Genomic DNA, 24,766 nt, shown 5'->3' on the forward strand with positions numbered 1-24,766 from the left:
CCATTTTTATAGGTGACTATTGTTGGTAAGTGCATGGACTTCATAAAAGGTTGTACTTGAAGGTAGAGGATTTTGTTTTTTGCTTCCTAGTAAGAAATGGGCTGTGGAGATACGTTTTGCTCTTTTCATGTTACAGGGATAATTGCTGTGTGTGCAGATGTATTACTAAGCACATCTGTATTCCAGTAGAGCTCTGTGCTGCTGAGTGGTAGTAATCAGCTCATAGGGTGTCTCCTTTTCTTGTGGGCAGAGGACAAGCTGTTTGTGTAGTTTGATTCCACCTAACACCTTGGGTAGCAAGCCTTTTGTTTCACTATCAGAAACATCCTTTTTGGTCTAGGAGAAGATCATTTTGAAGATTTTTTTGACCTTTGAAATGCCTTTTTTTTTTTTTTTGAGACAGGGTCTTACTATTTAGCTCTCACTGTCTGACTGACTTGGAACTTGCTAAGTAGACCAAGCTGGTTTGGAACTCACAGAGATCCCTATGTCTCTGCCTTCTGAGTGCTGGGATTAAAGGCATATGTCACCATGATTGCTTGAAATGGTATTTTGAAACTAGAAGGAACCAGAGTTTTTAGTTCCGCCTCTCCCATTCTTCTCCTTTCCTTCAATGCTAGGGATTCTTCCTGGGGCCTCCTACATACTAAGCAAAGAGGCACTGAGAGTAGAGGTGCGAGCTGAGCTCTTCGGGACGCCTTTCCTTCACTTGTTTGTTTAGAGACAGGATCTCGCATAGCCCAGGCTGACCTAGAATTCTTGATATATCATTGGGAGAATGATCTTGAGTTTCTGATCTTCCTGTATCTACCTTTCTTAAGTGCTTATATTACAGGTGTGTGCCACCAATCCCAGTTTACATAGTGCTGGGTTCAGACCCAGGACTTTAATGAATGACGGTTAGACACTATGTCTGAGCTGCATCCCCAGCCCTTGCACTTTATTTAAGACCCTGTCTTAAAAAACAAAAGGCTGTGTTCTGAGAACTGATGCTTTTGATCTTTCCTTTTCTCTGATGATGAATAGAGACCAAGAAGTGTGGTGATGACCAAAGCATTAAAATTTAGTCCAAAACATCAAAGGTTAGAGTTAGATGCCCTCAGTGGATTTTCAAGTTTCTTAGATTTTGTAAGAGGTTGCTTTGGAGTTTACAGGCTGAAACTCCAAACTTCAGCCCCTTGAAGTTCTGCGAGCTACTCAGTTTGTTAGTTACATGGGATTTTCCCAGGGGTGTTCAAGCAAAACACCGTATCTGAAGGAAAATAAACGAATATGTGAACTAGTTATAGGTCTATAAGAGGGTGAAAGCAACCTAGAAATTAGGCAAATACAACTTTTGCCTTATTTAGAAGGGGTCCACCTTTTTTTTTTCTTGTGCATTGACCTAACTGGTCTTGACACTGTTGCCACATGACTGACAGAAACAATTTAAAGGAGAAATACTTTATTTTGGCTCATAGTTTGGAGAACACAGTCCCTCATTGTGGCGGAAGACATAGCAGCAGGCTACACAGTATGGTAGTATTAGGTATGCAGCAGCTGATTGTTTCATGGTGCCCGTCAGGAAGCAGAAAACTTGGACCAGAACTTGAGCAGTGCTGGAACTTGTAAGGTCAGCTGGATTCTAGGCCCTCTGTCTAGAAGGTCTCAAATAGTGTCACTAGCTAGGAACCAACTATTCACTGCAAGGGCCCATTGAAAGCGTTTGACTTTCAGATTGTAACAGACAGCTTCTTTAGATGGAGAATATGCTCAACATGTTATTCAGGACATAGTACAAAGCTAAGAGTAGTAAAAGCCATGCAAAACTGATTGCGTGAGTTCAGTCCTCAGAAGGCACAGTGGAAGGGAAGAACTCTGAAGTTATCCACTACCCTACACCACGTGTATGCCGTAGTACACAGGCTTCACCACTTACATACCTCTCCTGCAACTTCCCTTCCAGAACCTTCCCTAAGGACTCAGATAATCACTTCTTCCTGTTTGCTGCTTGGCTACTAGATATTTCTTTATTCCACTGATGACAGGAAATTATCTTTACCTTTTTCTCTTTCATGTGTGTGTGCTTATCATTTCTGTCTGTCTGTCTTTCTCTGTGTGTGCATGCAAATGCTAGAGGTCAACATCATGTGAATTTTTCTATGACTCTCCACCATATTTATGTTTTTTTGAGGTAAGGTCTCCCTATTCAGTTTGGCTTGGCATAGAACAAACACTATGTAGATAGGCTGGGCTCAAACTCACCGAGGTCCATCCACCTGCCTCTGTCTCATGAGTGCTGAGATTAAAGGCCTGTGTCACCATATCTAGCTTTGGCCTTACTTTTTCATACAGGGTCTTAGTAAACCAGAATTCACTAATTGGCTGGAGTGGCTGGCTGGAGTGGCTGGCTGGACAAGCTCCTAGGAGCCTCCTCTTTTTGCCTTCCAGTGCTAGAATTAGAGGCACATCTTTTAGGTTTGGATTTGATTACCACTCTGACATGAGCCCACTAAAAGTAGTAATTATGTAAAACTCTCTGCTATCTCTTGAATACTACCTGGTTCTCAGTAGTAACATTGTAAATATTGGTTGAATTGAGTAAGTTGAATTAAAATTGTGTAACTTTTTATATGAGTGATACTAGTGATATTAAACCAACGGCCTTGAGTGTACTAGGCAAGCACTCAACCACGGAGCTTCATCTCCAGCCTTTTTGTTAATTAATTTTAATTAAAATGGTTTTATGTTATTATTGTGTGTACATGCATGCATGCTTTCTGGGAAGGGGCCGGTGCCGTAGTGAGCCTTTGGAGGTCAGAAGACAAATTTGCAGTCAGATATCTCCTCTTCTGCATTTTACATGGGTTCCAAGGATTGAACTTGGGTCATTAGGCTTATTTAGAACGTGCGTTGTTTTTAGTTATTCTTGCTAATTTGTTTAGGCTGACCTTAATCTCACTGTAACCCATGTTGTTCTACTCGTTGGCCTCCCTAGGATAGGAATTCTATTATATTCCTGTACTGTGGTACCCAACTTGCATTCCTTATTTTGGTGTGAAATATTAATCTTGTTTTCCTTTTTTGGTAAAAAAAAAAAAGATTAAAAGAGCCATAATATATTAATTAATTGACACCACTTTTTTTTTCTTTCTTTCTTTCTTTTTTTTTTTGAGACAGGGTTTCTCTGTGTAGTCCTGGCTGGCTTGGAACTCACTTTTTAGACCACTCTGACTTTGAACTCACAGATATCTACCTGCCTTTGCCTCCTGAGTGCTGAGTTTAAAGGCATGTGTCCCTACTGCCCTGCTATCATCATCATTTTTAAAAATTTATTTATTTTTTTTATTTTATGTGCATTGGTGTTTTACTTGCAAGTATCAGGTCCCTTAGAACTGGAGCTGCTAACAGTTGGGAGCAACCGTGTGGGTGCTGAGAATTGAACCCAGGTCTTCTGGAAGAGCAGTCAGTGCTCTTAACCTCTGAGCCATCTCTCCAGCCCCTCATTATAATTTCGAGACATAGTATTATGTATTCCACTCTGGTCTCCAAATAGCTTAAGGCTGTCCCTGAATTCCTGATTTGCCTTCCGCCATCTCTTAAAGTGTGTTAATAAAGATGTGTACCAGCATATTCAGCTCATATCTTTCCATCTTATAGTGAATCATTGGTGCAGTAAATACATGCTGAATAAATGAAGTGGCATTCCTTACAGTAAAGATACACTTTCTAGAATACTCCCAGGGGCCTGAATTTGTTCTTCTGTTTCACTGTGGTGCTGGGTTCCTGATTATCAACTGGTTGTGCTGAAGCCTGTAAGAAGTCTCTGGCATCCGACCAGATGCCCTTCACATTGGTTGCCCACTGATGACTGCATTCTTTGATCCTGGTGTTTAGCATCTTAGTGATACTTTATCTCTGCTGGTCAATGCTGGAAATTAAGATTGAAACAGGTTAGTTGGTAGAATGCTTGCCTAGCATGCATGAAGTCCTGAATTGTATTCCCAGCACTGAATAAACCAGGTGTGGTGGTACATACCTGTAATTCCAACCCTTGGTAGATAGAGATAGGAGCATCCTTTGATGACTAGCTTGGAATACATGAAACACTCAGAACAGACAGATGATGTTAAATATATGGCCAGAACCCAATGCTTGGAACAACCTATTGTGGGGCTCTATTTTTGGTATCAATATTTGATGAAGTTCAGAATTAAATGTGTAAAGGTTCTGTTTCCTATTCATATTTTATTTTTCTTTTAGGTTTTGTGGAAGATACTGAATTTTCTCAGATGTAGATTGTTTTGAAAAGTGTGTACTTTATTTTTATTTTTTATTTTTAGCAGAAAGAGGTTCTGAGCATCATTATAATGAATATGTTTTGTTTTACTTTTTGTAGTGTTATAGAAAGAACTGAGGATCTCTTCCTGTATGCACTGTAGTACTGGATTGTGCCTATGCCCAACCTTTTTTTTTTTTAAACAAATTTATTTGTTAATTTTGGGAAGGCATGCATATGTCACTGGGTGTTCAGAAGTTGGGGGATGGCTTGTAGGAGTCAGGTCTATCCTCTGCTTTATGGGTCCCAGGGATTGAACTTAAGTCATCAGCTTTGGTAGAGGAGCCTTTACTGCCTGAGCCACTTTGCCCATCCACCAGACTGCCTTTTAAATTTCGAGATGATTCTAGGTTTTGGTTGTTATTATTTTGTTATTAGAATGCAGAACTCTTATATAATATTTTTGCTCAATAAGAATGCAGAGGTTGACTGGTTACCTCTATAAACAACTGGTAAAATTGTGGTCTTTGTTACTTAAGGTACAATAAACTTTTGAATTATTACTCTGAAGCTTGACAATTCAGGACAAAGAATAAACAATGGTCAACCAAGAGACTTTCATCTTGGGGATGGACAAATGATGACGTGTTCATTCTGGGAGGAAAAAAATGAGAGCCAGGTCTTAGGAAATAGAAAAGGAACAAAATCTATGGTACAATGAGCAGCATAGTTTGTGAGATACAAAGGGAAGCTAATTCCAGGGCCTAGAGGACAGAACTGAAGAGTTTCTGATAAGGCTGCCTCCCCTGAATAACTCTGACTCTTATAACCCAGAAGGACAGACACGCTTGCAAAATATTCCCTCATGCATACATTAGCTAGTGGATGAGTCGGGTTAACAGACCCTTATTAGACACTACTATTTACCAGGACTCTTTATCAGCAAAAACTTCTCATTCTAATGAGAGAAAGACAATAAACCAAAGTACCTAGAATGCTAGATGGTGACAAGTTCTATGGAGAAACAAGGTGGACATAAAAATATGTAGGGTGTTGGGGGTTGCAGTTTAAAAATAGGATAATTAGAGGAAGTTTGATAGGTAAAATTGGAGCAGTTTATCAGAGAAATAGAGGAACAAACTGCTAACATTGGGAGCAAGAGCATCACAAGGAAATGAACAAATTCAGCAAACCTAAGATCTCTTCCCTGTTCTGTAGGAGATGATATTAGAGATGTGACAGGGATATTATATAGGCTCTAAGCCTTTTAAAGAATTTTACCTGTTTGTCTGATAATATGCCACCAGATTGGAATGATTGTATATATACCAAAGATCTGACATTATTATTAAGATTAGTTAGGTAATATGAGTGTAACAATAGGTAGAAGAGAGGCATAGTTTGATGTTACTCTTTTTCACCTTTTTGTTCATCTTTTTGTTTGTTCAGCGTTTTATTTATTTATTAAAAAAAGCCTAGCCGGTTTGTCCTCCTGACTTACTTTCTCAAGTTTAAGCTTTACAGATTCATGCCAGTATGAACAGCTTACTTTTTGGGACAAATGCTAGCAGCTGTTTCCAGGGTCCTGTTTGCAAAGCAGATGCTCTACTATTAAACTATATCTCTACCCCCCAATCAGTCTGAATTCTAAGTGTGATGTTTTTCCCCCTTCTTTTACATTAGGGGTAGGCAAGCTTTGTGTAAAGGACAAGATAAATATTGACAAGATAAATATTTTGGGTTTTATAAGTAGTAGATTTCTGCCTTTCGTTTGAGGTTTTTTTTTTAATGCATGTGGGGTGTGTGTGACAGGCATGGGTGTGTGTATGTGTGTGTTATAACAGGGTGTTTGTGTCTCCCAGACCAAAAGATTCTGCTTCAGCTTTCCAATACTTCTACCCACTGAACTATATCCCCAGTACCTCCTGTGAGACTTTTTTGATGGTTAAGAGCAGGTGTAAGGGGGGCTGGAGAGATCACTCAGAGCACTGGCTGCTCTTCCAGAGGTCCTGAGTTCAATTCCCAACAACCACATGGTGGCTCACAATCATGAGATCAGTCGCCCTCTTCTGGCTTTCAGGCATAGATGGAGGCAGAATGTTAAATACATAATAAATAAATCTTTTTTTTTTTTTTTTAAAAAAAAAAGAGCAGGTGTAAGTGATTGTAAATTTCTTGTTTCTTATATTATCCACCTTGAAGCACTCATCCAGCCTCACTAAATCTGTTTTGGGAATTTTGTGTCTTTGAGGCAACTTGGTAAGCTTTGAGCCTCCATGTCTTCTAGGTAGTGGGCCTGACAGGCAATCCTTCCCTAATTATCGGCCAGATTAGAACCTGGTAGGACTAAATTATCCCTCTTCCTTCTCTGAGGCTGAATGGTATAGAGCAAGCAGGTCATGCGTTTTGTGTATACAAACTCTGAAAAATGTAATCTTTATCAGCTCGGGATGGAGTGTCAGGAGACTTGTTAGGAGTAGCGGGCTGCTTCCTGCCGCTCTTTACCCAAAATAATTACACGGAAACTGTATTCTTTTAAACACTGCCTGGCCCATTAGTTCCAGCCTCTTATTGGCTAGCTCTTACATACTGATCTAACCCATTTCTAATAATCTGTGTAGCCCACGAGGTGGCTTACCAGGGAAGATCTTAACCTGCTGCTGTGTCGGGTGGGAGAATCATGGCGACTGCCTGACTCGGCTTCTTTCTCCCAGCATTCTGTCTGTCTACTTCACCTACCTAATTTTCTGTCCTATCAGGGCCAAGGCAGTCTCTTTATTTAACCAATGAAATTAACACAAAACAGAAGACTCTCCTTCATCAGAGACTGGTGAAATCTGTACTTGTGCTGAAAATACACTGAGAGAAACTTCCCATATATTCATTCTTCCTCCTTTTGGTCCTCCTCTCTACTATCTATTCAGAGAAATATTCTAAAGGATACATTGGAGTGTGTTTCAAGACTTTAGCACCAGGGGTAAGGGATTCTCTTTGCATAATATATTTTGTTTATTGTAGCAGGTTTTAGCCCAGTAGAGCTATGCAATAGTTTCTCCTCTTGGATTTCTCTTGCGTGCGCGCGTGTGTGTGTTGGTGAGTGTGTGTGCGTGCGTGTGTATGTGTGTTTGCGTGCGTGTGTATTGGTGAGTATGTTCCAGTGCATCTTATTTTTGCTTCTTTAAAAAAACATTTTACATGTGTGTGTGCTCCCACCTACCTATGGAGTTCAGAGGTGTCAAGTCCTCTGAAACAGAAATTATCCTTGGTTGTGAGCCTCCTGATGTAGGTGGTGGGAGAGAACTGCACTCTAAGAGCAGTAATGCCCCAACCATTGAGCTATCTCTCTAGCCCTTTTGCTGATGATGTTTCTGTGAATAGATTCATAGGATCTGTTCAGTGCTTCAGTGTGGATCTGTTAAATTAATCTGGAGATGACATATAGTCCTCAAGGTAGGTTTGGCCATTGGGATGGTTCCAAAATTTTCAATTTCCCACATAAATCTAGATTTCTGCATTTTGTTGGGGGGGAAAAGCATAAAATATAGTAATACTAATATCCATTCCCACTTAATAATCAGCAGGAGTTGAACAGTTATACCTCAAACCAAAACATAAATTCTTTCTTTGTTTTTTTGAGTCAGAGTCCTGTTTTAGAATCAAGGCTGTCTTTGAACTCCCTGTATAGACTGGGAGGGCCTCAAACTCTTGGTGATCCTATGCCCTCTGTCTCTCCAGTGCTGGTATTACAGGCATACCTGCCCTGGCCTTGAAGTTTGCATACTGCTGCCCCTTCCTTCCTCCCTAAATTTGGGATTACAGAGATGCTGGAAAAAACATAAGACTTTTTCTTTTCTCCCTCTTTCCATTTTTTGAGTTGGTTTTATGACACCCAGGCTAGCCTCAAATTCCTGTGTAGCTGAAGATGACTTTGATTTTCTTGCCTGTGCTTCCCAATGCTGGATTAATGGGAACTACTATACCTAGTTTGGCATGAGCTTTCTTGTCTTAATCCACAGTAGGCTGACTTCATGATTCCTACTTGTCAAGTTTATGTGGAGATTGTTGCATCGTTTTGAAGATTAAGGGTACAGTGGCAGTTTTACTCTCGCCCCTACCAGATCTTTTCTACCTAATTGAGCCACAGAAGCTTCCCTGCTGGCTGTGGGTTGACATGCTGACAACCCTCTCACCTAAGAAGCTGCCTGATTTTTTAATAGCAACAATTAACAAATTCCTCCTGTTTCCAGAGGGGAAGGAAGGGGGAGTCCAAGCTGATTTGCTAGATGGGACTCACTTGAGTGAGCACCTCCATTTTGTGAAGTCACATAGAATGAGAGCTACCTTCTTTTGGACTGCATGAGTGAATGACATGAAGTGTGTCACCCTTGACAGGGCATAGGCACGTGATTTGGCTGTTACTTGCCAGGAAATTAAAATCAAGTGAGAGAAAAAGTGGAAAATTTATTAAGACTCCAAGGCTGAAATGATGACCTTGTTGTTGATAGTTGAGCTTGTTGACGTTATGCCCTTTTGTTTTGCTGCATCAGAAGGTGTGAGCATGAATCTTTCCGCCTCTTCCATTTTTCTTCTCTACACGTTCACATAGGTTTCTGCAGTTGCCTTCTCTGCTGTCTTTTTTTTACTCACTTTGCCTAGTAAGGTTGCTTGTTATCATCATCTTTTTTTTGTTCTGATAGTAGATAGACACCCACCCATATGTGACATAGATTACACACAACAAATTTTCAAGTATATAGTACAGTAATAACTATATGCACATTGCTGTATAGTATATCTTTGATTGATTGAGATGGTACTGGAGATTGAAACCAATGCTTTGCATATGCTCTGAACTCTTTATACTATATCCCTAATCCTTGTCTTGCTTTAAAAATATTTATTTTTATTTTATGTGTATGGGTGTTTTGCCTCCATATATGTCTGTACATATATGCATGTTTTGACTGAGGAAGCTAGAATCACCTGAAACTGGAGTTATAGATAGTTGTTAGCCACCATGTAGGTGCTTGGAATTGAACCTGAGTCTTCTGGATAAGCAGCCAATGCCTTATCTAACCATTGAGTCATCTTTCCAGCTCTTACTTTTCATTAAAATGATTGTTTTTCTCCATATAGCCCTGCTGTCCTTGAACTCTGTAGACCAGACAGGCCTCAAACTCAGAGATCTGCCTCCCTTTGTCTCCCAAGTGCTGGGATTAAAGGCGTGAGTCACCATCACCTAGCTATTAAATTTTTTAAAAAGAACTCTTATTTATTTATTTATTTATTTTGGTTTGGGGGTTTCACTGTGTAGCTTTGGCTGTCCTGGAACTTGCTTTGTAGACCAGGCTGGGCTCAAACTCAGTAGTCTGCCTCTGCCTTCTGAGTTCTGGGAGTAAGTGTAAGTCACCACTGCCTGGCTATTAAAATTTTAAAGTTACCCGTGTTTATTTTGATAGGTGGGGCAAGAGTACCGTGCTGTCACGTGAAGTCTCTTGAAGTTTCCCAGGTTGTCCTTGAACTTGTGGTCTTCCTTTACCCTCCTGAATAGCTCGTATCACAAGCCTGAACCACCAGGCCTGACTTGTACAATAATCTTGAAGTGTTTCATCTTTCATGATTGAAATTCTCTATTCAGTGACCCTGTGGCATTAGCATTCTCATTGTGTTTTATGAGTCTCACTAGAGGATACATGCACATACATTGTTTTTCAGTGGTGGAAGTTGAACCTAGGGAAGGAGTCATATATGCTAGATAAGTACTCTATCACTGAATCACCCCCCACTCCAAGATGTCTGTTTTTAAGACAGGGTCTTACTTTGTAGCCTAAACTGGCCTAGATCTCCTAATTCTCTTTCCTTAGCCTAAGCATGTATTTCTTTGTTTGGTTTGTTGAGACAGGGTTTCTCTGTGTAATAGTCCTGCCTGTCCTGTAACTCGCTTTGTAGACCAAGCTGACCTCGAACTCACTGATATCCACCTGCCTCTGCCTCCTGAATGCTGGGATTAAAGGCATACGCCACCACCGCCTTGCTCTAATTTTTGATATAATTTTTGTAAGTGTAGTAATTGTCTTTTGTGCTTGACTTATTTCACTTAACATTGTATCCTCAGGGTTTGTCTGTGTTGTGTTGTACCATGTGTAGAAAATGTTCTTAATTTCTATTTTTGTGTGTATGTCCATGTTTATGGAAGCCAGAAGTTGATTTCAGGTGTTGATTGTTCTTTCTTTATTTTTTGAAGTCGAGTCTCTCAACGGAACCTGGTTGATTCAGCTAGACTGGGTAGCCATTGAACCCTAGGGCTCTTCTTGCCTTGACCATTCTAGTTCAGGGATTAAAGATGCACACTGTCACACACAGCCTTTTTTAAGGACTCTAGTGGCTCAAACTCTGGTCCCTATGCTTATGTGGCAAGTATTTTACCCCTTGAACTGTCTCTCTAACCACTTCCTGTTTAACTTTTCTTAATTTTTAAAATCTGTTATATGAATTTGCCACATTTTTTTTGAGATTGTAATATAGTTATATTTCTCCCTTTCTTTCCTCCTTCTGAGCCTTCTCATATACCCTTCCTACTGTTTTAAATTCATAGGCTCTTTTCAGTAATTGTTGGAAGTGTGTTTTCAGGGCTGATCATTTGGCACTGGACAACCAATTGGTGTGCTCTCCTTGCTGTCTTCAGTTGCTTATAGCTCTTTTTTTTTTTTTTTTTTTTGAATTTTCCAGACAGGGTTTCTCCGTAGTTTTTGGTTCCTGTCCTGGAACTAGCTCTTGTAGCCCAGGCTGGTCTCGAACTCACAGAGATCCACCTGCCTCTGCCTCCCGAGTGCTGGGATTAAAGGCGTGCGCCACCACCGCCTGGCCTTATAGCTCTTTCTGTAGGGTTGTCAGGATCCCAAATATAGACTAGGGCGGTAGTTCTCAACTTTCCTAATGCTATGACTCTTCAAGTTCCTCATGCTTGGTGACCCTCAATCATGAAATTATTTTCTTTGCTACTTTGTAACTGTAATTTTTCTGTGTTATGAAATGTAATGTAAATATCTGTGGTTTCTGATGGTGTTAAGTGACCCCTATGAAAGGGTCATTAGACTCCTCCGCCCCCAAAGGGGTCGTGACAGTTTGAGTGGGTCACACCCACCGCTGGACTAGGGTGAGGATCACTGAACCTTTTCTTCCCAAGGTGGGGATGTTGAATCAATCTCCTTTCCCTGCTTTTCGCTGTTATTTATTTATTGAAGATGGATGGCTGAAGCTGCTTTTTTCTTCTTTTTTTTTTTTTTTTTGTTGAGGGGGGCAGTGGTTGCTGTTAGGGCACAGGCTTTGGCTTTGATTCTGATAACAATACCATTTGTATATTTTTGCTTTTGTTGCTTATGCTTTTGATATTGTATATAACAAATTATCACCTCTTTAGTGTCATGAAATTTTTCTTTTAGGAATTTAATAGTTTCAGTTGTTACATTTAGTCTAACACATTTTGAGTTACTTGTGTAGGTGATTTAAGGCTCATTTGCATTTGGATGTAGAGTTTTTCTGGCACCCTTGTTAGGGCCATTTTACCTTTTTACACCTCATCATTCATTTTTGTTATCTCCATTCTCTTCTATTGGTCTATATGTGTTTTTACGTAAGTTCTGTACTGCCTTGATTATGGTAGCTTTGCAATATGTTTTAAAATCAGGAAATGTGAGACTCTAGCTTTGTTCTTTCTCAATATTATTTTGACAATTTAGTATACTATGAGATTCCATAGAATTTTAAGACTTTTCTGTTTCTAAAAGAAAGAATATGCAGTTATGATTTTGATAGGATTGCATTGAATCTTGATTATTTGGAGTATTACTTATTAGCAGCTTTGGGGATTTGATTGGCACCTTTGTATGGGTTTCTTGTTCACTGTCTCAGAACAAGGATTTGGATAGTGAATGAATAGTAGCAAAAGGAAAGCCTGTTTATTAGAAAACAGTACACTTACCACCGGAACAGGAAGAAAGTTTATAGCTCAAATAACCTGGCTATACAAAATCAGGGAGATCACGTCACAAGGAGGGCTTTCTCACACATGGCTTTCTTAGATTTGTTCTGCAGACTGCTGTGTGCGTCTCAAGTCTTCACCCAGCAGTTTGCACTTTAGACTGAGGCCCAGGTTGTTTGCAGACTGTTGGATAGACTGCTCTTGCAAGGTTTTAATTGAATGTGGTTCATGTGGTTCTCAGGGTTCTTATACCTATGTTTAAGCTTTTATAGTAATTATCTTTAAAATACCTTTCTGACAAAACACGTTTTAGACATGATGGTTTAAATGGGCAGTGTGTTTTATATTCCTGGCATATAGTAGTTGTAATTAAAGGAAAAAAAATGTGAATTTTGGACTACATAGTGACTGTTTTCTTAAAATTAATTTGTTTCTTTCTTATGTTTAGAAATTAAACCCAGGTCCCCATTCATGCTAGTTCAACTACACCCTATCTCTAAGCTACATTCTCAGCTTTACACGTATTCTTAGTTCATCAAAAAAAAAATTAAATGTGGAAACTGAGAATAAACTCAAGGTCACATAGCATAAGAGATAGTGATAATAGGATGCATCTTAAGATGCAATCTGCATAATTCTGAAACTCAGATACCAGATTTCATCATTTTTGTTATATAGAGTTTCTGTTGCTTAGACTCAGACCATTAAATGACATCAGGGAGGTTTAGCAGCAGCAGCACTCTTGCCATTGGGTTAGATAATCCTTCACTGTGGGAGGCTGTCTCATGCCTTGAAGGGTGTTTAGTAGTATTCCTGCTGTTACATAAGTAACACTCCCTCAATCCAGTTGCAACTACCAAAATGTCTCCAGAAATCGTCAGGTTGCCCCTGGGGAAACCCTCCTCCAGAAAACACTGATAAAGTATTTCATGATTTGTTGTCTGTTGATCTGTCTGCTGTTTTAATGAGGCATCTTGAAAGGAACTGGCAGTGGCTTCAAAGGGTCCTTGTTACAAAAGCCCTGGTTCTGGTGGTCTTGAATCATGCCTTTCATTGCTCCTCCTCCCTTTTTTGTCTTTTTTCTTTTGTTTGTGATTTTCTTAAATAAAATGCAGCTGGATAAAGTGGTATTTATAAGGATTTTTTTTTACGCAGGTATCCATTCAGTAGACATTCAGATCACTTCAATTATAGCCATTAGCGCTAGTTAAAAAGAAAGCAATTTACATGTTCTAATTATAGTGGGGGCTACAAATTTTTCAGCAAGATAGAAATGAAATGGCTTCCAGGTTCCACAGAGTTAATCTTCATCAGGGTAGTATGATTGATATGCTGGAGGACGTTAATGTGCAGTTCTTTTGGGGAACGGAGGAGGAGAGTGGAAATTGCAGTTTCTCTGCTAATTGTACTTTAGGTGTCACTTATGACAATTCTATGTTGTCTAGACAGAGGGAAATTGTAGAGAAATCATTCCAGTGGATTCTCAGATGCTGAGTCCAGAAAGACTCAAGATGGTTGCTAATCAAGAGCAGGGTGGAAGGGCGAGTGTACATCCCCAGAGGCAAGTGAGTAAAGTCACACGTCCCCAAGAGAAGCAAGCAGTCAGAACTAACCTCAGATATAATAAAGTGATTGTACTCCCAACTCTGTGTGAGCTCATGGACTAACCAGAGACTGCTGAGACACAGCTGGAGCCTTTGCCCTCTTGTCTATTTCTATAGACTCAGAAACTCCTTGCATGAAGATCTGAGCTGGGGACGCTGCCTCTGTGACAGTTAGGAAAGCCCAACTCACTCTGCTTCCTTTTTCTACATTTTCCTGTAAGGTTCCATTGGCTTTCTCTCCTTGCCTTTTTGGTTTGGGCCCTAAGGTCTTTGTTCCTGTTAAAGTGTTTTTAGTATGTGAATGTTAAGTCAGAGCCTGTTACTTTTTAAAAAAAGTTTTATCATTGTATTTTATGTATATGGGTGTTTTGCCTGCATGTATGTCTGCACCTTGAGCATGCCTGGTGCTCATGGAGGCCAGAAGAGGGCATTGGATATGGATCACCTGGAACTAAAGTTGCGGGTGGTTATAAGCTACCATGTGGGTGCTGGGAATGAAACCTAGGTCCTTTGGAAGAGCTTGAAGTGCTCTTCACTGTTGAGCTACCTCTCCAGTCCTGGCTGTTAACCAGGAAATCAGTTAACCCAAGTTATCAGAATTGTGGAATTTTGTTAATCACTTCATGATTTTAGGGAAATAAGTTAGGATACGCTGACCCCTCCCTTCATGTATATTTTGCCTCGTAATTAAGGTGCATTCCAGTGACAGCTTGTGGGATTTGCATGTAAGTTTACAGTTTCCGAGGTTCAGTCCATGGTCAGTTGTAGCGAGTGTGGCAGCATGCAGGCAGATGTGGTGCTGGAGCTGAGAGTGCCACATCTTGACTCAGAGGCCACAGGACTGACTGTCACACTGAGTGAAGCTTGAGAAAAAGACCTCAAAATCTCCCCCACAGTGACACTTTTCTATCAGAAGGTGTGGCCCTGGTTAAAGGCCTTCCAGCCTCCACCAACAAGGCTACATCTCCTAATAGTGCCACTCCTATGATCTTATGGGGGCCAAACACATTCAAACTACCACAGGTACAAATTTGGTTTCCATTCTCTTCGCTTTTGGTGCTAGAATACTTTGTACTCTGATGTTTCACTGTCTTTTGCTCACTGCCCAGAAATATTGGAGAATACACTAATGTTTGGTAAAGAGTTTTTGTGCTTTTCTGGTGAAAGGCATTGTTCTGAGTCTCCTGGATGGCTTATGCTTGTCCGCAGTAAAATAAAGCTGATCCGAACCATAGACATTATGAGTGCTTTCTCTAGGATGTCTGCTTGCCTCCCCATTACCTTTTAATTGTGAGCCTGCTTTGTTTGTTCCACCTCACAACAGGGACAGGAATTGTCTGTCAGGCAGCTGCACCATGTAATCTGAGGGCACCCTTAGAAATATGGGCCTACAGTGATGAGATGAATACCTATCGTTGGATAGCTGAAATGATAATTGCTGGTGTAGGAAATAGGGAGGCTTTGATGCCTCTGCTTTAAATCAGAGGTGTCAACTTGGAAATCATAATAGAGGTGTCATTTTAGAACACACAATTATTTTTTTACAAAGAATAAGGACTTGTCATCTCTCATCCTGGGCTTGCGCTGAGATCTGGAAACTGCAGAGCAAGATTAAGAAATGAAGCAAGCAACATTACATCCGATTTTCTTTGACCTGCTGCCCTTTTACCCCCTCCAAACATTGCCCTCTTTCCTTATGAGTTCTCTTGGAAACATATAGTCTAGGAACATCAGTGGTCATTTCCTAGGCAAGAAGCCAACCTCTGACTCTTTGATTTTATGGTCCTCTGAGGGACCAGGCTTATTTATTAGGACAACTATGTCAGCACTTTAACCTGAGTGGTTTAAGTGACCAAGAGGATGAAAGCCTCCTTCCTTCAGGAATTTTTTAGTGTGTGTTTTCAATGTCGCACATCTTGTTTGAGACTCATGGGGTCAGTAAAGAACAATCAGATACGCTTCCTTTCTTATTCCTCCCAGTCTAGTTAGACTGCCTGCTGATTCATGGGCTTGGATATTTATTTGTCTCCTATTATATGTTAATTAGGATGTGAATTTTGATGGAGATTAAAAGATGATTTGGAACCAGTACTAGCTTTTATGTAGCTTGTAAGTCTAAAAGCAGGCACAGACGTACTCATCAATAACTGCAGGGGGGCTTTTCGTTTGTTTGTTTGTTTGTTTTAAAGACAGTCTGTCTATGGAGCTTACGGTGTAGACCAGGCTGGTCTCGAATTCACAGAAATCTCCCTGTCTCCACTTCTTTCTCCCTAGTGCTGGAATGAAAAATGTGTACCGCCATTGCCAGCCTCAGAAGATCTCGGTGTCTTGAGAGGTGCCACAATATTGGTGGAGTATTGAAGGATTTTTATGGGCAGCCTCAAGTGAGAAGAATGTTCTAGAGAGAATAAATAGCCACCATAGAAGAATAACAAGGGTGTATATAGTTTATCTAGAGCAGGGGTTCTCAAAGTTTGATAGTGAACCCCAGAAGTCTAGCGGTTCTTTTGAATGTTGAGATGTTCTTTGTCTTTTCACTTGATTCTTTCACAGCGCTTGTAAGGTGGAATTTCCTAGACCGAGTGACATATGATGATATTACATAGCTGATCCTATTCAAGGGTATGTGCTCTTCCCATTTGTAATTTCAAATAAGGTTTAGCATCAGTAGATCCCATATAAATAAAAGTTTAGTAGCCCCATGGTTTTGAAGAAGCTTTGATATCAAAAGTGTGAAAGCTTTTGAATAGACTAAAAGAGAAATTTCACTGCAAAAACATTTTATGCCAAGCTGTGACACTTAAATTTGATTTTCTAGGCATAAAGACACTGTTGGTTTGCTTTTGGCTCCTGAATTTAAACAGTAGATGTCACACAGATAAAGCAAGGGAATTATCCCTTAAGACTTGGGGCTCCAGTGGCACCTTAGCGCCTAATGTGATCTCTTATATCTGCAGAGGCTGCACGGTTCTGACACCTGATGTTTGCACTGGTTGGAGAAAGTCTAGGCATGTTTGTTGCTTAGGATATTGGTTTTCTCTGTAATATGACAACAAGGGTCCTTAGGGTAAAATTGTTTAGTAAAGAAGTGTTCTTACTGACTTGTGTATTCTTACTAGATTATCACCTAGACTTTCTGCTCCCCAAATCCTGGTATCTAAAGTGAAAACTGGTTGTTGGTTTATTCTTTTGTTTTTGAAATGGGGTCTCCTGTAGTCCAGGCTGGCTTCCAACTCATACTAAGCAGGTAGTCTCCTGCTTCTACTTCCTGATTTTATAGACATGTGCCGCCAGATCCACCTAAAGGTTCTTTTTTTTTCTTGTTGATAATCTGTTGCGTACTCCTTGATCATCCCCCCCCCAGAGTTTTCTTCTACTGTTTTGTCTTCCTAGTCATCAAAACATACATATGAAATAGAGAACCTCTTGAAAATATTCATAACATTCATTAGAGAGAACATTGATACGAAATGTTAGGAATTTTACAGCTTGAATTATGCTCCTATTGACATGTAATCTTTCCGGTGAGGTGCTAGCAATCAACCCGAGTCAGCAAGCTCCAGTCATGCTCCCTCCCATTCCCATGGACAGCATTATGACCCACCTCCCAGTCCCACCTAGTGAGCCATGGCTCCTCCCATCTTGCTGTTACTCAGACTGGTCTCTAACTTTTGATCTTCCTATAATAACCAAAGAGTAGCTAGAATTACCTTGCCAGGCTGTCTTTCAAGGAATTTTATGTAAGCAAATATTTTGGAACAGAAGCAGGCAAGCCTTTTCTTTAAAGGATTTGTAGTAAATATTTTAGGCTTTTTCTCAGTATCATATTCAACTCTACTTTGGTACCTACCTCCAGAACAGTCACAGATTTTATATATATTGCACACACACGCACGATAAAACTTGATTTTAAAAGCTCAACTCAAGGCCTAGAGGTTATCAAATGTGTTTTAGGACAGTAGGGCAAGTTGCCGTTTTAAAGCAATCTTTTTTTTTAATTGATTTTATTGAGCTATACATTTTTCTCTGCTTCCCTCCCTCTCACCTCCCCTTCTACCCTCTCCCATGGTCCCCATGTTCCCAGTTTACTCAGGAGATCTTGTCTTTTTCTACTTCCCATGTAGATTAGATCCATGTATGTCTTTCTTAGGGTCCTCACTGTTGTCTAGGTTCTCTGGGGTTGTGATTTGTAGGCTGGTTTTCTTTTCTTTGTGTCTAAAAGCAACTTATGAGTGAGTACATATGATTAAAGCAATCTTTCTTAAGCTGTACTATGGTGACGCCTTTAATCCTAGCACTTGGGAGGCAGAGACAGATAGATCTCTGTGAGTTAGAGAACAACCCTGGTTACATAACGAGACCCTGTCAAAAACCAAAATAACAACAACAACAACAAATCTTTTTCAGGCGATGGAGAGATAGTTAAGAGCACATACTACTCTGGCAGAGGCCCTAAATTCTGCTCTCAGTATCCATAGCCCAGTCCAAGGGATCAGATGTCCTCTGTGGCTTCTGTGGGCATTTGCACTCATGCACACACACCTGACAATGGCATATGTGCACATACATATTTAAAAATAGAGATAGGGCTGCAGAGATGGCTTAGCAGTTGAGAGCATTGGCCACTCTTTCAGGAGGACCTTGCTTCAAATACCAGCACCTACATACACTGTGGCTAACAACTGTCTGTAACTACTCTCGTTCAAGAAGATCTGATTTGGTCTTCTGGCAACACACACATGATGCATAGAGTTACATGTAGACAAAGCACCTTTACACATAAAAAAGTAAAATCTTAAAAAAACAAAGTAAACCTTTAAAAAACGTTTAAATGTTACTTATTTTGAAAATGATTACTTCTTTGAGTCTTTTCCTTTTTAGATTTTTCTATATTGAATTTAATTTTTAATTACATTTATTTGTGTGTCTGTACATACACATACATGTCACTTCACTTATGTGAAGGTCAGAGGACAACTTGTCAGTCAGTTTTCTTCATCCACCACGTGGGTCCTAGGGATTGAACTCAGGTCACCAGGCTTGATGGCAAATGCCTGTATTCCTCCCTGTCTTGTCTGAGCTACATCTTCAGACCCTTGGATACTGGATATTTTAATTTGTTGATTTGGTTTTGAGACAGAGTTTCCTATAGCCTGTGCTGGTCTTGGACTCATCATGTAGCCATGATGGGTCTTTTGACCCTGATCCTTCTAACTTTACCTTCTAAATGCTTGTTACTATGTGTACACCACCATGCTTATATCTCGTTGGGTTCTCTGTTTGTTGGGGGGGGGGTGGTTGGGTTTCTTTGTTTTGGTTTTCTGAGACAGGGCCTCTTTCAAGTTCTGGCTATAGTTCTGGCTGTCTTGGAGCTACTTATGTAGATCAGGATGGCTTTAAATACCCATAGATCCTCCTACCCCTGCCTCCTGAATGCTGGGATTAAAGGCATACACCACCTTGCCCAACTTTGTTTTTTTGTTTTTTGTTTTTGTTTTTTTTTTTGTTTTGTTTTGTTGTTTGAGAAATGGTCTCACTCTGAAGCCCAGGCTAGCCTTGAATTCAACAGCAATCCTCCTGCCTCAGCCTCCTGCGTGCTGGAATCACTATATCCAGCTTTTAGTTTAGTTAACTTAGTTGACAGGGTCTCACACACTGATGCCCAGGCTGCTCGTGGCGGTCTTCTTACCTCAGCCTCACTTGCGATGACAGGGAATCACAGGTACAGATGCCACCGTACCTGGCTTTTAGTTTAGTTTAAAATAATTTCAATTTGCAGAAGAGTTGCAAAAATAGTACAGAGAATTCTCAAATGCCCTTTATCCACATTCCCTAAATATTTGCATTTTGCCACATCTGTTTTGCCATTCTCTTTTGCTCTATCTATATGTGAATATGATTATTCTTTTTGGTTGATTATGGTGGTTATGTTTATATTTTTATATTTGTGATTAAATTGTTCTAAAATATTGAATAATTCCAAGTTAGTTTGATAGAGCAGTGGTCTTGGGCTTTTAAAAACATGCTGTTATTGATGAAAGACTTTTAAACAGTCCTTGTATATCTAACACATGGCTACACATAAAGGATAAATTATAGTATTTTCTTCTTGGTCTCCAGTGAGTAAAAGTAACATGGCCTTGTCTTCACCCAGATACTACTGGTATACAGAATTAAGTAGGCAAACTGTTAGAGAAAAGAGGGTTTATTTGTTCCTTTCTGTCAGAGTTTTGGTGGCTTTCTAGACTAAGATTATAGGTCAGAAAGAAATGGCAACTTCAAGCCTGAACAAATTTGGCTGAACCTTCCTTCAGCTCTTCCTGATTTCACATTATCAAATTGGATGATAGATCATTAAGTCAAGTCAGATTTGTGTGTGCCAGAGCAGAAGGTACCCAGCTGCTACCCTAGGCCATTTCCCATTCCTTCTCCCTGCAAACAGTTGGTACTAGGAGGGAGCCTAAGCATGACAGTGATGATGTCTGCTCATCTCATAACTCCAGTTCATTCTTTATTTCACACCAACTGGAGAGGCCTATTTTTATTCTTTGCAGAGAATTTCTGTTTCGTCCGTGATTTGTGTATGTGGGAAAACATTGTTCATCTGTATTGGCTCTCTTGATTTCATGTATTAGCAGTTAAAATCTATCTCTCCTCATTCACACACAAGTATGTATATGTATGTATGTATGTAGTACGCACATACATATGTAGGAACATTGGTTGCCAGCCCCATTGCATTGTTTGAGGAACTGTTGGTGCACAAGGGTTTTGGAGTGAGTGGGCATAAGGGATGCATGCTCCAAGAGAACTCCCATCAAGGGCTCCCCAGAGACAAAGCTTAACATTTTGATGCTATTCTGATTTCAAGAAGCCTTCCTGATTAAAATAGAAAGTTAGGGTGGGAGCTGGAGTATGCAAGATATCAAATGGAGTCACTAAAATTGAGGTTGTCTAATCCAGATTGTTCCAGTTCAGGAATCTTCTTTTAGCATCCCTGATAAGCCTCTCATCTCTCTCTGAGGTCTGTCACTTCCATGATATAGTTTGTTGTAGGCAATATTTGTTTCCTAACGTAATCAGCTTCATTTTCTGAAGCAGGTCACTCTGAAGGCTGTCTAAAGGGCTTACTAAGCAGCTGATCAGAGAGTAACAGTCAGAGCTCAGGGGTACTCAGCACCTCGTGCAGTTGAACAGTTTTCCAGGGTTTTGATTTCATTCTTCAGTTCTTACCCTGGTCTTAGAGAATGATTTTATTGCGGTTTCTCAGGAAATTCGGGATCAACCTACCCCTAGACCCAGCAATACCACTCTTGGGAATATACCCAAGAGAGGCCTTATCATACAACAAAAGTATATGCTCTACTATGTTCATAGCAGCATTGTTTGTAATAGCCAGAACCTGGAAACAGCCTAGATGCCCTTCAATGGAAGAATGGATGAAGAAAGTATGGAATATATACATATTAGAGTACTACTCAGCAGTAAAAAACAAGGACTTCTTGAATTTTGCATACAAATGGATGGAAATAGAAAACACTATCCTGAGTGAGGTAAGCCAGACCCAAAAAGAGGAACATGGGATGTACTCACTCATATTTGGTTTCTAGCCATAAATAAAGGACATTGAGCCTATAATTCGTGATCCTAGAGAAGCTAAATAAGAAGGAGAACCCAAAGGAAAACATATAGACATCCTCCTGAATATTAACCTTCATCAGGCGATGAAAGGAGACAGAGACAGAGACCCACATTGGAGCACCGGACAGAAATCTCAAGGTCCAAATCAGGAGCAGAAGGAGAGAGAGCACGAGCAAGGAACTCAGGACTGCGAGGGGTGCACCCACACACTGAGACAATGGGAATGTTCTATTGGGAACTCACCAAGGCCAGCTGGCCCGGGTCTGAAAAAGCCTGGGATAAAACCGGACTCGCTGAACATAGCGGACAATGAGGATTACTGAGAACTCAAGAACAATGGCAATGGGTTTTTGATCCTACTGCACATACTGGCTTTGTGGGAGCCTAGGCAGTTTGGATGCTCACCTTGCTAGACCTGGATGGAGGTGGGTGGTCCTTGGACTTCCCACAGGTCAGGGAACCCTGATTGCTCTTTGGGCTGACGAGGGAGGGGGACTTGATTGGGTGAGGGGGAGGGAAATGGGAGGCGGGGGCGGGGAAGAGACAAATCTTTAATAAATAAATAAATTAAAAAAAAACAAAAGTAAAATTGTCGGGCAGACCAAGGTTCGTTCTCTCTCTCTCTCTCTCTCTCTCTCTCTCTCTCTCTCTCTCTCTCTCTCTCTCTCTCTCTCTGTGGTTCCTGTGCTACACAGCTGAGCCTGGGCTAATCATTCCTCTTTCATGAGTTTGCCCCTTATAATAATAAAAAAAAAATTATAATTGGAAAAAAAAAAGAAATGGCATAGGCTGGCCAGTGTTTTAAGTAACAGTTCAGAATAAAAAGGTTTTGCTGGGCTTTGTGAAACATGTCTGTAATCCCAGCATTTTGCAGGCAGAGGCAGAAAAATATCTCACTCCACACCAGCATGGACCACAGACCCTGTCTTAACAAAAATAAAAACTGTGCTGTGGCAGAGTAGGATGACTAAAATAACAAATGATACACTGTATGTTTTAAACCACTGAAAAAGGGTTCTGACAGTTATTCATGTAAATGACAAAATATTGAGGAAATAAACATGTTTTACTTGATTTAAACATGACACAGTGTATATATGCATTGAGACCCTGCTAATCTGTACGATTTTATGTTTTTATGTATCACTTAAATAATGTTTTAAAAAGAGGAAATAAACTTACTGTATTAATAATTCACACTTTACCTATCTACCGCAAACATTTTGTGGATAAAAGATCTAGGCATGACATTATTTGTGTTATGATGGTAGGAAAGAAAAAAGAAATATGCCAGTTAATCTGTGTCTCCCGATTTATGACATTGGAATATGAAAAAAGTATGTTTTAAAATAATGATGTATAATATTCCTGCTGTTGCAAACAATGATATTACCAGAGAGAAGACATATTTTATTACTTCGTTGGGTATATGGTGTTCTTTCCATTTGGGTGCGGAAGTTGTTTGCAGTGTCTTGGTCGAAAACATATTTTAATGGTTGGTTGTCCCAAGCAGGAAGGGTAAAGGATGGGGTGACAGTTGTTTCTGTCTTGACTTTGACTGGAAATGCCATCATGGGCCAGTTGCTGGGATAGTGACTGTCCATGACTATACCTAAAGCCAGCTGGTTTTAATAATACTGAATTGTCTTAACTCAATTGGAAAAGAAGGGTAGCTGCTGTTGTTATTCTGCAGATCTGTTTAAGGAAGAATCTGGCAGGGAGCCTGAGACCTGTTCCTGGGAGAGCTAGGCAAGATGCTGCTGGGAGGAACAGTATGCACCTTTTTTTTTTTTTCTGAGACCACTTCCTTTGAGATGTGGTCTCTGCTAGGAGTGTGGCTGACTGCCGAGCGCATATGAGTTGAGAAGTGTGGTGTGGTAGACCAGGAAGTTCCTGAAGCACACCTGTTAGCGGATGTGTCTTACTTAAATAGCCTTTGTTGTATTTAAAGAGGGAAGTTCACTAAAACTTAACCATGAAACTTCATGATTTCTGGTTTTACAAAATCAGACAAGGCAACAATACTGAGCCCAGCTTGTGGCTTAGTGATAGGTTCCTAATCTTCCTGTTTGCTGGTAGCCATTGCTCACCATGGCTACATGCAGTAGGCACTTGGAAATTGAGATAGGTCTTCATGGGAATCCTTAATAGTTGTGTGTCCTGGGCCTATATATTTAAATCTCTAGTCTCAGTGTTCTTATATATGTAGTAATTCTTAACATCTTGTGGGCATGCTTGGGCCTGGTACCCAAAAAATAATAAAATGTGTGTTACTAACATCAGTTGAATTTATGATGGAGCTGGATGATAGAAGGAAAGGATTTGGCCAGTTATTAAGTGAGTCCTGGGTATACTCTTTCTCAAAAGAAGGGTGTGGTAGAGCAGGAGTGGAAAATGAGGGTGTGTGGACTGATGGTGTACAGGAGCCGTTCGTCAGGATAAGTGTGTGATGGTCTCTGTGTATGCCTCGTTTTCCTCTCATGTTGCTTCTAGCCTCCTGTTTGTCTGCTGGAGGTACTGTGAAGAGATAGAAAATTGTGTTTCTGATGCATTTGTGTGTGTCTTACCAGAGAACAGTATTCAGCATAATACAGTGGTCACATCCAGTATAGGAGCTATGTAGCTCTCCATTTATTAATATATCCATATAGTTAGATTATAAGACCCTAGATAATAGGTGCTAGCTGGCTGCAAAGGGGGATGTTATTTACCTCTCCCCCACTTCCCTTATGATTGACCTCTGAGTTGGTAATTGACAGGGATTATTGCCATTTTTTTAATCTCTGCTAGGAGGCTGCTGGAGTCTTCCCTCATTTCATTATCCCGTTATGATGGAGCAGGATCCAGAGAGCACCCAATTTACCCAGACCCAGCGAGGTAAGGCCAAAGTGAGAAATGGCACTAGGAGGGGGGAGGGGCGGCCCTTGGGGTTGCCAAGTTGGGGGAAGCCCCACCCGTGCCTCTCTGGTCCTGGTGCTCTTTTGCAGTGTTACAGTGTTAAGGCAGGTGTTTCAGGTGGTTGGGAATTGTTGCAGGTAAGTGCACAGCTTCTCTTGTGACAGAGGACTCTAACTGAGCTCTAGTCCTTTGGGACTCACCATCTGTCAGTAGGTTACTGAAGGGAGTACTGTGGAGGCCATAGGTTTTCTTTCCTGCTGCTCTAGAAGCTGTTGCTCATCAGATGGACAGCCAAAAAGAGAGCCCAAGTTTCAAACATTTTATTTATAGGGAAAATACTTTTAAAAATTTAGAATATCAAAAGGTTAAAAATCAAGCCAGTTT

At 40.4% G+C, this 24,766-nt stretch overlaps 1 protein-coding gene across 10 annotated transcripts in view; it reads left to right on the forward strand.

Moving 5' to 3' along the window:
* The window catches only part of Ambra1 (autophagy and beclin 1 regulator 1), a 191,468-nt gene that overhangs the window by 58,262 nt on the left and 108,440 nt on the right, over nucleotides 1-24,766 (forward strand). For 5 of the 10 annotated variants that reach the window (XM_075961398.1, XM_075961406.1, XM_075961405.1 and 2 more), the window contains one exon: nucleotides 24,275-24,361. The exons of the other annotated variants lie outside the window; for them this stretch is intronic. In XM_075961398.1, coding sequence (XP_075817513.1) covers nucleotides 24,275-24,361 — 87 coding nt within the window. The remainder of the gene's footprint in view (nucleotides 1-24,274; nucleotides 24,362-24,766) is intronic. 10 annotated transcript variants of the gene reach the window in all.

The sequence above is a fragment of the Microtus pennsylvanicus genome, chromosome 2, assembly GCF_037038515.1.
Source record: "Microtus pennsylvanicus isolate mMicPen1 chromosome 2, mMicPen1.hap1, whole genome shotgun sequence".
Classification (NCBI taxonomy): Eukaryota; Metazoa; Chordata; class Mammalia; order Rodentia; family Cricetidae; genus Microtus; species Microtus pennsylvanicus.